At 31.0% G+C, this 12,333-nt stretch overlaps 1 protein-coding gene across 1 annotated transcript in view; it reads left to right on the top strand.

Annotated features, from left to right (window-relative positions):
* Nucleotides 1–12,333, top strand: part of LOC147073472 (uncharacterized) — a 68,308-nt gene that overhangs the window by 22,897 nt on the left and 33,078 nt on the right. The window contains exons 7-9 of the mRNA XM_085945371.1: nt 3,291–3,470; nt 6,110–6,172; nt 9,432–9,537. Of these exons, the coding sequence (XP_085801497.1) occupies nt 3,291–3,470; nt 6,110–6,172; nt 9,432–9,537 (349 nt within the window). The remainder of the gene's footprint in view (nt 1–3,290; nt 3,471–6,109; nt 6,173–9,431; nt 9,538–12,333) is intronic.

The raw sequence follows: 12,333 nt of genomic DNA, 5'->3' as shown, positions 1-12,333 counted from the left end.
TCCACTAATCGATTGTCATCACTAAAACTATTGTATTATTCACTGTGCAAAGTGATTTTGCATATTTTAATATTACTTTATTCTTATTGAGTTTGGTAAATAACTAAAAAACTTTACAAACCCAGGTTGACAACATCATAAAAACGGTAACTCGATTTGATTTGTTCATTAAATCTTGAGAAAAATAATAAAAAATAAACCTGTTGTTAGCGCCAAAATAAATTGTCAAAAATATATTTTATGACGTTTTCATTTTTTTCTGTATCTACATAGCTTATATGCGTACCATTTAAAAATTTGGTAATATTTTATATTTTATAATAGATTTAGAAGAAAGTTAAAGTTAAAATTATACAAAAATCATAGGACACCCTGTTCACTATTTTCGCTGATTTCACTTTGTTTTTTTTACACACATAGCGTTATTTTGTACGTATGTAGTTATTTTAAGTTTATTTAGTTTTTCTTTGAAGGTGACTGCTTAATTTTATCACGCTTTCAAAGCTGGATTGTCTTCTTGAAAGAGTTTTTATGTTACACAAAAAACATAAATTGAAAGCTCCATAAAAAGGACATAAAAACGTTTCTTTAGAATTTTTCTAATCTTATTAAAATCAAGCAGTCATTTTATTGTATTTTTTGTTTATTTGTTTTTTGTAAGTAGAGAATGCTTGTGCTTTTTGTAGGGACTGCAATCGGCTGGTATGAATATTTCAGCCCAAACTATTATTACACTAAAAGTAAGTATTTTATTTAAATTTTCTATTAATTATTTTATAGAAATTATTATAGAAGACAATTTAACATCCCTGTTTCTAATGTATCTCTATATTTATTTAAAAATACCAAATCAATAAAATAAATATATAACTGACAAGTCAAGTACATACTAATTGTTTATACCAAGGGTTACCAAAACATTATACCAATATTTTCACTGAAAGGGGGAAAATATCTAAAAACGTGAACATGTTTGAATGTAGCAAGGGCGCCGTGAACCGAAAAACTTTGGTAACTCCTGGTTTAATATAATAAATTGTTAATGATTGCTAATAAATTAATATGGGTTACCGTTAGTACATCCCATTGTTGCTAGAGGCGTGGAAGGTATTTTCCCTTTATTGAGTACTGTCGCACATTTCATATTATTTCGATACAGCCAACACCTGTGTTATTTAATATTTCCTTTTTCAATACCTTCTGACGTAATTTATATACATACTTTTACAAATAAAGTGTATCCTGTTTGACGTTTGGAAAATTCCGTACCTACATTACTTAAAATATGTTTTAACTTTTCTCTCTTAAGCCATTAGATTTATCCTTTAGAAGGGATTAATATGGGGAAAGTATGAAAGAAAATATAAATACATATTATTATATTATAATTGAAGAAAAATAATGTGTAAGTTTCACTTTATGTGGACCTCCGTACCACTATGAGCAGTTCAAATCCTACCACATTAATATAACTAATATTTTGTTCGCCCTCTTCCATTATTTTCTGTATTAATTTTTCGGTCGTGCTCAATATTATCCCCAATCGATTTACGTGCACTCACTTTAAATTTTATAATAAATACACTAAATTTTACTTTTAAGTTTGTAGTTACATCGTGGCGTATTTTCAAATGTCTAATTATTTATGTTTACTAAACCTAATACATCATAATATCATTAATCCCAAGTTCACCGCATTGTGCACGCTTAGTCTTAAAATATATTATGTCTTTAAATTCCATTTACGTACGTTAATATTTTCATAAAATTAACCGGATTATCTTTTTAGGTTAATATCTATTATTCTTCAAGTAGTTACCTATGTTAGAAAATATATACATACACAATGTTATTTTTACTGCAAAAGGAAGCCAAATAAAAGATAATCTTGTTATCACTTATAAAAATACATATTCCAAATTTTCTTATTATCTTGTTGGTAAGTGGGTAGTTAGAGAAAATTTACATGATTTTTCATGCTATTTAGTTTTGTAAGTTTTCTTAGAGCATTATCTTCTTCTGCAGTAATCTGTTATTTAATGACTTCAGTAATAAAACGTAAAAGTTAGTTATTTTCATTGTTAAACTACTCGCATAAAAATTCTGTATAAATATACTTTGTAAATGTAGAAAGCAATAACAAAATTTAAAATTCTTGAATATTAGATTATATTTTGTGGATATTATACATAATAATAATATATTTTGCTCTTTGGTTAGTCATGATAAGCGTGAAATACAGTAATATATCGTCTCTGTTCTGGCAGAACACACTAACTGGAGAATACTCGTTTTGAGTAATTTGACTTTGAAGTTGTTAAAATGTTTGAAATAATGGTCTATCATGTGAGTTTATTAAGTAATCTTAAAAAGGATGACTTTAAAATAAAGACTGTTTTTTAAAAAAAAAAAAAATATTAAGAAGGGTACGTTTGAAATAAGGAACATTTTGGTACTAACTCAATAGGTATGTCATTTTTTCGAAATAGTGTTTTCTGCCAGAACAGTGACGATATTTATGTGAACTCTATTGTGTAAGGATTTTTTTCAATACCTTTTTACCAAATGGCATTAAAGCACTATTACCAATAATAATTAATCAAATGACAATATAATTAAAACATAAAGCAAATTAATATTTTTATCCGTGACCTTCTGATTCGAGTCAGTAATTTGTACGTAAATGCTTGTATCAGGGAATGTTGGACGGAACTATCAGGCCGATTCATAAATAGCAGAAAAGATTAATTCAAACCTAATGGTTTTCGTTATCGAATTTTAAAATTAGTACCTAGCATTAGCACTTAGGTGATAACTGATAAACTTCTATTCGACTCTAATGCTTTTCTGATAGTTTTGCCAATTTTCTTTTATATAAATATTTTCGAACAGCGAACCCTTTTTGATTTTCCGACAGATTTTTAAGTAAAAAGGTAATTTTAACGTAACAGTGACGATATATTCATTGTGAGTAGCCTTTTTGTATATTAAATATATTTTAAAGATTGGGTTTGCATGCTAGATACAACCATAGTAAAACAAAATAAAATCTTTGGTACTGTTCGGTTATACGGAATACAGCGGAAAACGCATTTTGAAAATAGCCGATAAACTGGATTATTTGTTAGGTTAACCTAACCAAACCTAACCTAACCTAAACCAACCCAAACTAACAAATAATCCAGTTTATCGGCCATTTTCAAAATGCGTTTTCCGCTGTATTCCGTATAACCGAACAGTACCAAATCTTTTCCTACAGTAAAGTGTTAACATTGGTTCATGTAATATAGGGTGAACCAGGAGAACCGGGACCACCTGGACCCCCTGGCCCTCAAGGGTCTGAGGGTCTACCAGGCCACGAAGGTCGAGCGGGATCACCTGGAGAGGGAGGGATAAAGGGAGAGAGAGGATTAACAGGACCTGCAGGACTAGCGGGACCTACCGGAGTAGCTGGGCCTCCAGGACCCAAGGTATGTACTCTCTACATACTATATGATCATTCAGTTAAGTATGTATTAAGAATATATACCTTCTTTTTTCTAGCGATACAACTTTATGTGGACCGTGGCCTCTTCTGGCAACCATCGACTACCTTTCCCTTCAGTTTTGAATGCCCAAAGTTTTTAAATAACATCATTCGAGGTCGATAAAGTCTTTGTTTGCCTTTCGGCTTTCCAAATATCGGTTTCTTTGTCATTCGTGACTCGTTCATCCAATGCACATAGCCCAGTTATGTAAGGCAGCCAAATTTGGTGGACTACGTCATGATGTACAGGCTCCTGTTTAAATCGTATAATTCGTTATTGTCCTATCTCAATCCTGTCGTGGGGTTACTATCAGTCCAAAGGTACCATGCGGTAAGTTCTGGATTATGCACCAAGTTTCCCATCCATACAAAACATGGAGTTTTTCAACGTTAAACTAAATTTTATATTAATTTATAAATGAATGTTTACTTTAATATTGTTTTAATCTCCGTCTTATTCATTGTGACTCTTTGCTTTTTTGTACTACTGATGCAGATTCTTCAGTCAAAAAATATACTTTCTTCTGGTACCGCCTATTACGGTGTACCTAATTAATTAACTGCAGTGCTTCATATTACTTTATATGCATGTCTGCAGATTTGGCTGAGGAATTTGAGTTTTCGTATCTTTATGATAAATAACATATCAGGGCTTTTTAAAACCATTCTTTAGAGTGAGTGCTAGATCGTTTCAAATACTTTGTCCCCGTGGTTTCTTAATTATTCTCAGGTAGACCCACTTCTATAATATAGCCTTTATTTTGTTACTCATTGCACAAGTTACATACAGTGATGTCATTGGGAAAAGTGCCACCCTTAAGCAGACTTAGAGTTTCTACTCTCTTATTTTACAACGTTTTTATTAGCTTGTATTCTTGTTTGTCCGGTGGTTGTTTGTCCAATACAAATCTTGCAATCGATTTTTAACTAACTTCCCGACTAGGTAGACATTTGAAACTTTTAGAATATATCAGAACACGATGCCAATGTATTCTTTTAATACTTTTAGCCATCTTTAAGCAGAATTGAATTAATTTTCAGTTAATTATATTTTGTATGGAAAGTTATTATTGTTGGTTGCTAAGGGGGTCCTAGCAACTAAATTATTTATATATACGTGCGTTACTATGGAAATCATTATGAAATGTCAAAATGACATTTCAGTATTCTATATTTATTCAGTATTTCTATCAAGCACAATAAAAAGTTTTTATTAATACATAGAATTGTCAAGTTTATATGATTCAACAGAAAATTTAAAAATGCGGCAAATAAAAAGTTCTTTTTATCTTGTAATTGTTACTTTCCAATTTGAGTCTCTCTCTTACAATTAATGCTTTTATGTTGTTGTGATGATTTTAATGTTCCACAATGATTATGTTATTTACTGTTGTATGTAGTACTGTCCGACAAGAACATATATATAAAGATAGTATATAAAAAGTTCTTTTTATCTTGTAATTATTTAGTTTTAAATTGTCTGCAAGTTTGTTATGCACTTACTCACAAACATACAAATACACCGAATCATACATCCATAATACATACAACTTAAATTAACATACACGCCATCTACTGAGAATTTGAAGATTTCCAAGAAACCTATTCACACGTCATATTGGTGGTTTTAGATACATGGAGGTCAAAATTTTGCATGTGCGATAAACCGCCATAACAATATGACATATTATAATGGGTAGGTATTACAATTTATTGGTGCAGTTCGTAAGGCACTGGCCTTTTATGCGGGGGCTCTGGGTTCGATGACATAATATATTTATTTGATTTTCTCAAGAGCATACATAAGTGAAACGGCAAATAATAACAGTAGGTGGGACGAAATTTCGTACTCATAGCCAATCGGAGACCGATAGTCGAGGTGTGAGCACGTCAATTTGTTTTGTGATGGCGTCGGAGAAATATTTTCTTAAATCGTGTAAAGATGACTAAAAAACGTTACGCATGTACTTGAAAAAGAAAACATGCCAATGAACATACTATTATTATTACTAATATAATAATAAACATAACATTAAATGGACGCATGTTGAATTTTTATGATAAATTATATTTCTTTCGGCTCGTCTTTTGCACAATCCGCGCATCGCCTAATCACGATTTTTTTAGACCATGCCTCAGCCTTTTCTCATGCCTTAGAAGTATAACCTTAAAGCCGTGTGTTTGTCATTGTTTCACATCTATTACTAAATACACTACTGTCGTTGGGCCTCTAGGCCTATTATAGTGTTAAAAGAAAAAAACAATAGTGACAACATTGACATGATTTTTTATGCATCCATGATTTTTTAAAACTAAATGTGACACTCTAATAAAGCGACTGCATCGTCTGCTTCATGGAAATCCCCCACTGCTCTCAAAAGTTGTAATATTTTATTCGTTCCTTCATTCGCCGCCCCTATGCAACGCATAACCCCCACGAGACGTCACTGGTTACATAACAGTATTAGGAGTTTGGGCCAATGATGGGTTTGGGCCTATTTTTACGGCCTTCTTTATTCATTAGTTTGATAACGTCCAACTGTAATTCACAGGTACTTCAATTATTATATTAAACATTTCTAGGGTCATCGCGGTGGTTTTGGTTTCCCCGGGTTACCGGGAGATAGAGGATTTCCAGGATATCGCGTAAGCGCTAGAATGCATACAGCATTCATGTTTTTTACAGTAACACTAGTGGATGGACTAACAACGGTGGCAGATCATATTAACCGGCTTTTACTAATATCAGGTTTATTTATTTGTGAACAATAATGTATTGACCAAGGTTTACAGTGCACTCGAATTCTTGATCCCTGAATCCAGGGATTGAAAATATTTGGACCACGGGGTTTTGGGAATAGTTCTTATACGAGTTTTGAAAAAAACACATGATGTTGGCAATTAAATAAAATAAATTACGTTCTTACCTACTAAATTTAACAAACAAAAAATATAATTAAAATCTCAGATAAATAATGTAGGTAATATAAGTACTAAACTAGTTATCAATTCAGAACTGAATTTGATTTTATATCATGTTGGTATCAGACATTAAAACAACATATTTCCCGTATTTTTTGTCTAATCCCGGAATTGAAAAATACTATTCCCGTAATCCCGGAATTGCAATTCCTAGTACCTAACTATACATATTCTACATGTAGGTACCTAATATTAGTATTTTAGTATAGTATATCGATAAATTGCAACACAAGGCCATGCACAGACACCAGTGGTTCTTGCAGAGTTGTGTTTGCATGTGGCCAGAATCGTAACCGTCGGGCATAATAACATAATAAATAATATAAACATAAATTATTATGTGTACTAAACACATTTATGTGGGGTGCTGCCAAAAGATGGTATGTCGATAATTTAGGTATTTAGAGTTAACAACGGATTATATAAATATGCTAGTAAAAAAATTCAAGGTCATCCGATATTATAGAACATGCACAGCACAAAGAAATTAGCAGTATGCCTGATTTTAGAGAACATGTCAAACTTCTAATTGCAATAATTACTCCATAACATGATTTCGAGACTTACCAACTTTTAGCAGTACCTCACGATATTATGTTAATTTAATGCATTTAGAAGATTAGCTTATTTTAAAAGTGTTTTTTATGTATTAATAGGTTTAATACAAGAAATAACAAAACATATTATCTGGGGCACGATTCTAGATAATCTTTGTATGCAAAAGAATCATAAAATATTTATGAAAATGTATCATTCATTATAGCGAATCATTTATCATTGAGAGATTCACCATTCATCATCTAACTCACTATGAGCTATCAATTTAACACAGACAATGAACCTATTGTTATTTTTCAACATTACTAATATTTTTGTTTGAGTATCTACTAACATGATTATTAATAAATTAATAATATTTGGGGTTATCGTTTTATAATTCAATACATATATTTGAGCGTAGTTATATGCAAAGCAGCCAGTCCACACAAACCTCAAACAGAGATAGAAGCACTTTTATGTAAAGTGTGTTTCTTTAAATTCACAAAACCTCTGTATACTGTGTATACCTTTTGAAAGATATATATTATATATATATATATGTGAATTTGTGTAACTTATAAAGAGATAAAAGCATAAAATCTATGAAATTTTCGTGTTTTAGCAGTCCAGGCTGTTTTGTGCAAAACGGGTTTTTTAGAATTTTCATTCTGGAATGCAGCTAACTGAGAAAATATATTTTCTTTAAAAACATCCTTCTAAGTTATTCAAGTATTATGGGAATTTCAAGGTTCTGAAAATAATTCGAAAAACTTGTAAATTATACATTAATATTTAGCTGCCTGGCACTAATTTTTACATGAAAAATCTATATATTATATTATATTTATATAATATACTTATATAATAAAATGAAAAATATTTAATGTAATTGAAAAAATAGTGTTTATTAATTGAATGTAGAAAAACACACCTTACAGTCAGGATTTTAATAATTAGGTAAGTACATAATATTATCATGTGGCTGCTTTTTGTAGATCGAATATGGCATATTTTTAGAACGAATTTATATGAAATTTTTGTATGACAGCACCTTGGTTGCTTTATGCAGATCGAAAATGTCATATTCTTTGATTTGCAAAATCTTTAAAACGCATTTATATGAGACTTTTGTATGACAGCAGTTTGCCTGATTTGCGCAGAATGTAAATCAAACGTGTGAGATTATGGAAATCACAATATCTCATTTTTTTCAAAATTGTGGCCTGGCTGCTTTGTGTATAACTACGTTCATTTATTACTTCTCTCTGGTCATTGTTTCTAATAAACTATGTAGATAAATTACTGTAAAATCAGTTTATATTTCATTGTACCTACACCATAGCTTTCCAACAGGACTTAAAAATTTCTGTCTGTTTTATTAGATGGGTGATTCCCAAATCTTTTTTTGAACGAGAGTTTATGTAATAACGAGAAGCCCTCCCTATTTTAGGCTAATATATATTTTCGAAATGAGTGAAAATACAAGCGTTTTCACTTCAAATCTAGCTTTCTAGCTATAACCAAACATTGTATAGGTATATATCACATTATTTTTTGACGATTTTATGCCATGGTTCAGTGTTATGTGAATAGTTGATGTGTATACTTGGAAATATACTCAATTACTATTATTGTTATTACAATTTGTAAAGGTTTTGGAATATTTGGAACGTATTAATTATATAAAGAAGGTATCGAATAAATTATGATACTCAGTAACGTCCCTAGACAAAAAAACCGCCCCTAAGCAGCGCCAAAATGCCATCCCATTTTTTATACAGTATGTTTTATCACCCTTTCATGACTCCAATATCTAATAAATGTGTTGTATGGAGACATTACTAACAAAATATATACCTACCACTAAAACATATCAAATTAAATTTAGATATAAAAAGCGAATAAATAAGGACACTTGCCCAAATCATCAGAGTCTGAAATCCTAATTGGTTTATACTTTTAACACATTTGGTCTGTACCATTTAGCAATACACAGATTTATTATGTCCACACCATTTTTACTATGCTATTATTGTACAACACATAAACAAGATTCTTTTAGCTATTTCTATATATTATACCAAATGATTCTCCTCGATTTGCCGCCCTTCTAGTAACTGCCGCCCCCAAGCGACGCTCAATCTGCCTACCCCCAAGGGACGTCACTGATGATACTTACGGCTTAAACCTATCAATATATTGTTCCTTAAATATTAGTAGTTATGAATGCTATACATACACAGTTGTAATGTTCTAATCGCCTAATGACCAAAGCATACTGGAATAACCCCTCATATGCCACGCACGACATTCTTAGTGTGCTTTGGCCCTAAGGGTCAGTGACTTTATCTTTCCAAAATCTGATAATATGTCTGAATTACAGGGAGACAAAGGCGATAAAGGTGAACGAGGACTTACGACTACGCTGAAGGGGGATCAGTTCCCCACCGGAATCATTGAAGGCCCCCCAGGTCCTCCGGGACCACCAGGTATAAAAATATATACTTATAGTAGATAGGTACTTATTTAACACACTGCACTAATAAGCTTTTACTCACGATAGTCGCTTTCACTGTTTTAGAAGTAATATGTGCTTGTGGAAAATTCATTAATAATTAGTAATAATAGAATCATTTACTATATAATAATACTTACGTTCTTCTAACCTTAAAACTATTAACTATTTGCGACATTGACGATAATCATAGAATAACAAACATCTAGAACCGATGATAATATCGATTTCCAAAAAATATGTACCTTGCATTGAGCTATGCATTACATTTGTAGAAAGTGTATTAATGCTAGTGTATTATTTATCATTTAACTCATCTATCCAAATCAAACCATTCTCTGTGTCAAGGTAGCTGAAAATATCGATTTGTAATAGCATTTTAATAGGTACTTATATTTTTATTAGCAGTGTATCCATATATTATGAATAGTGTAGGAATATGTTTTCTGAAAATAGAATGGCTTGTAATGAATGAAACTGAAATCAAGTAAGTTATACGTTTGAAAAATTGATCTTCACATTCTCCTATTATACTTATCACGCTTCTTGTGTAAATAAGCCCTGAAAAGGAAGGAAGAATACTCCAAGTGAACACGACAGACGCGTCAGTATGAGTACTCTATAGACAATGACAGGTCATCCATAGACAACGGGAGGGGCGAAAAGTAGGACCAGTCGTGTAATGTATCGGCTTTCTTTTTCAGTTGGCAATGGTGTAGTTGAAATTATTAGACACTACTAAATGTGGTGCTTATAAATAAGTCCATTAGTTTTTAAATATGTTATACAAATCGAGCGTGCAAAAAGTGGTAATTTTCAATAGAGCAGAACAATTATTATCAAATTATTTTTACGGACTAGATACCCACCCTACTAAAAAATGTGCAACTTTGTCACGGTCCTTATGGCTTAGTAACCTTCATATTATTATTTAGTGTAAAAAAGGGTACAAGTCCGTTTACTGGAAGCCAGGCGGGAACAGCGGTAATTGTCATAGCCGATTTCGGCAAAATTCATTAATTCAAGAATGATAACCTAACCTAAACTAAGCTAACCTAACCTAAAAAATAATCCAGTATATCAACTATTTTCAAAATTTATTTGCCACTTGCTTCCACTAAACAGACAAGAACCAAAAAAAGCTATAAAATAGATTTAAGTATATGACAGTAGTGAGTGTAGTTTTTTATATGTTTGCCTGTTGATATGACATTTTTTCTTATAAACCTTTTTAACTTCATTGGGTACAATAAAAAATTAATATGACGTCACCATTCTATGTTTTTGTTATTCTATGAACTTATTTTCTAATCGTCTAGGTATATAAATAACTAATTATATTAATCAAGATGACAATGATTTTATTAATTCTCTTTAATATACTCGTAGCACAATATACCACACATGAAAGTCGAATTGAAATAATCAAAAATTAGTTTCTTTATATTTTTGTTAATAGAAAAATATTTTATCTAGAATGTTTTGCGGAGTAGTTCAGCGCTCGAATTGGAAAAGTTTACGAACCGGAGCGCTCAACAAATAAAAAAGATATTTACATAGTCATCAAATCGTATGTGTATTTTATAAAAATAAGTTTCTCAGATTTTCTATTCTATGGCCTATCTAGCTCAGACGGTCAACATATTTTTTCCACGAGACGGAGCGATAATTTTACAAATTTCACGAGCCGGAACGGCGCTCCGGTGCGTTCCGTTCCATTTCGAGCCCTGGAGTAGTTATTGTATAAGTATAAAATACAGGGCCGGATGGATTACGAGGCGAAAAGGGAGATTTAGGACCAACTGGCCCACCAGGGTCGGCTGGAGAGAAGGGCACGAGAGGCAAACGTGGAAAGCGGGTAAAATATACTCAATACCAGAGTATGCTGAATGAAACAGTCAAATATATCCTTCTCTCTCTTATCGTTTTTGCAAAGAGTTACTCTTCCAAGTCGCCGTTTCAAGCTTGAGAATGAAAAAAATTCTAGTTCAATCTAATTCTATCAAAAGGAATGCCCGGATAAAATATTTTAATCTTTGTAAATGTCAAAGTACCTATGATTGTTACTTTTAAGAAAAGATATCAAAAAATCAAAGAATATTATTAAACCTAAAATTACCCAAAACTATACCAAAAATTATTTTTTATTTCATACCTCGCATGTCAAAGCATGTACCTACACAAAATATGGAAGTTTGGTTTGAACTGCATGCTATAAATTTATTTCAATTTATTAATACCAATTGTTTTTATTTTTTTTAAATTAAGTATTAGATAGGTATTTAAAAAAAATTGTATATTTACTATAAATTTTACTTTTCACCTTTTGGACAACATTAATTCATTACATAGTTACCTACTAAATTAAATCCAATTGGCATGTTTATTATCTTCGAAAGCCAAAAGTATGCTGAAATATTGTAAAAGTGATATAAGTCTCTATTGGTATAACTACTATAATATTTTGTAACAATAATATTATTAATATAAAATATAATAAGTATTAGAACATAAGCTACTGGTATATTTTGTAATCTTGACAATTTATTACTAAAAATATTTAATAATGTCAAATATTTTCTAATAAATTGTATAGAATCAACTACCAATCTATTATATTTTTGTGTATTATATTATATTAGTGTAGACTGTAGACAAAGCATTGTAAAGTAATTAATGCCCTTAATATTTTGTTACAATTTATATTTCCATTATTTTTGTTTTATTGTTTAATTTATGGTGTTTGTATGTTTTAATTTTTAGCTTGTTT

Source organism: Rhyacophila brunnea, unplaced genomic scaffold, assembly GCF_057557595.1.
Source record: "Rhyacophila brunnea isolate RB1 unplaced genomic scaffold, BYU_Rbru_1.0 scaffold_18, whole genome shotgun sequence".
In the NCBI taxonomy this organism is placed as follows: Eukaryota; Metazoa; Arthropoda; class Insecta; order Trichoptera; family Rhyacophilidae; genus Rhyacophila; species Rhyacophila brunnea.
The sequence above is the reverse complement of the archived record's forward strand: the minus strand, read 5'-3'. Positions and strand labels throughout refer to the sequence as shown.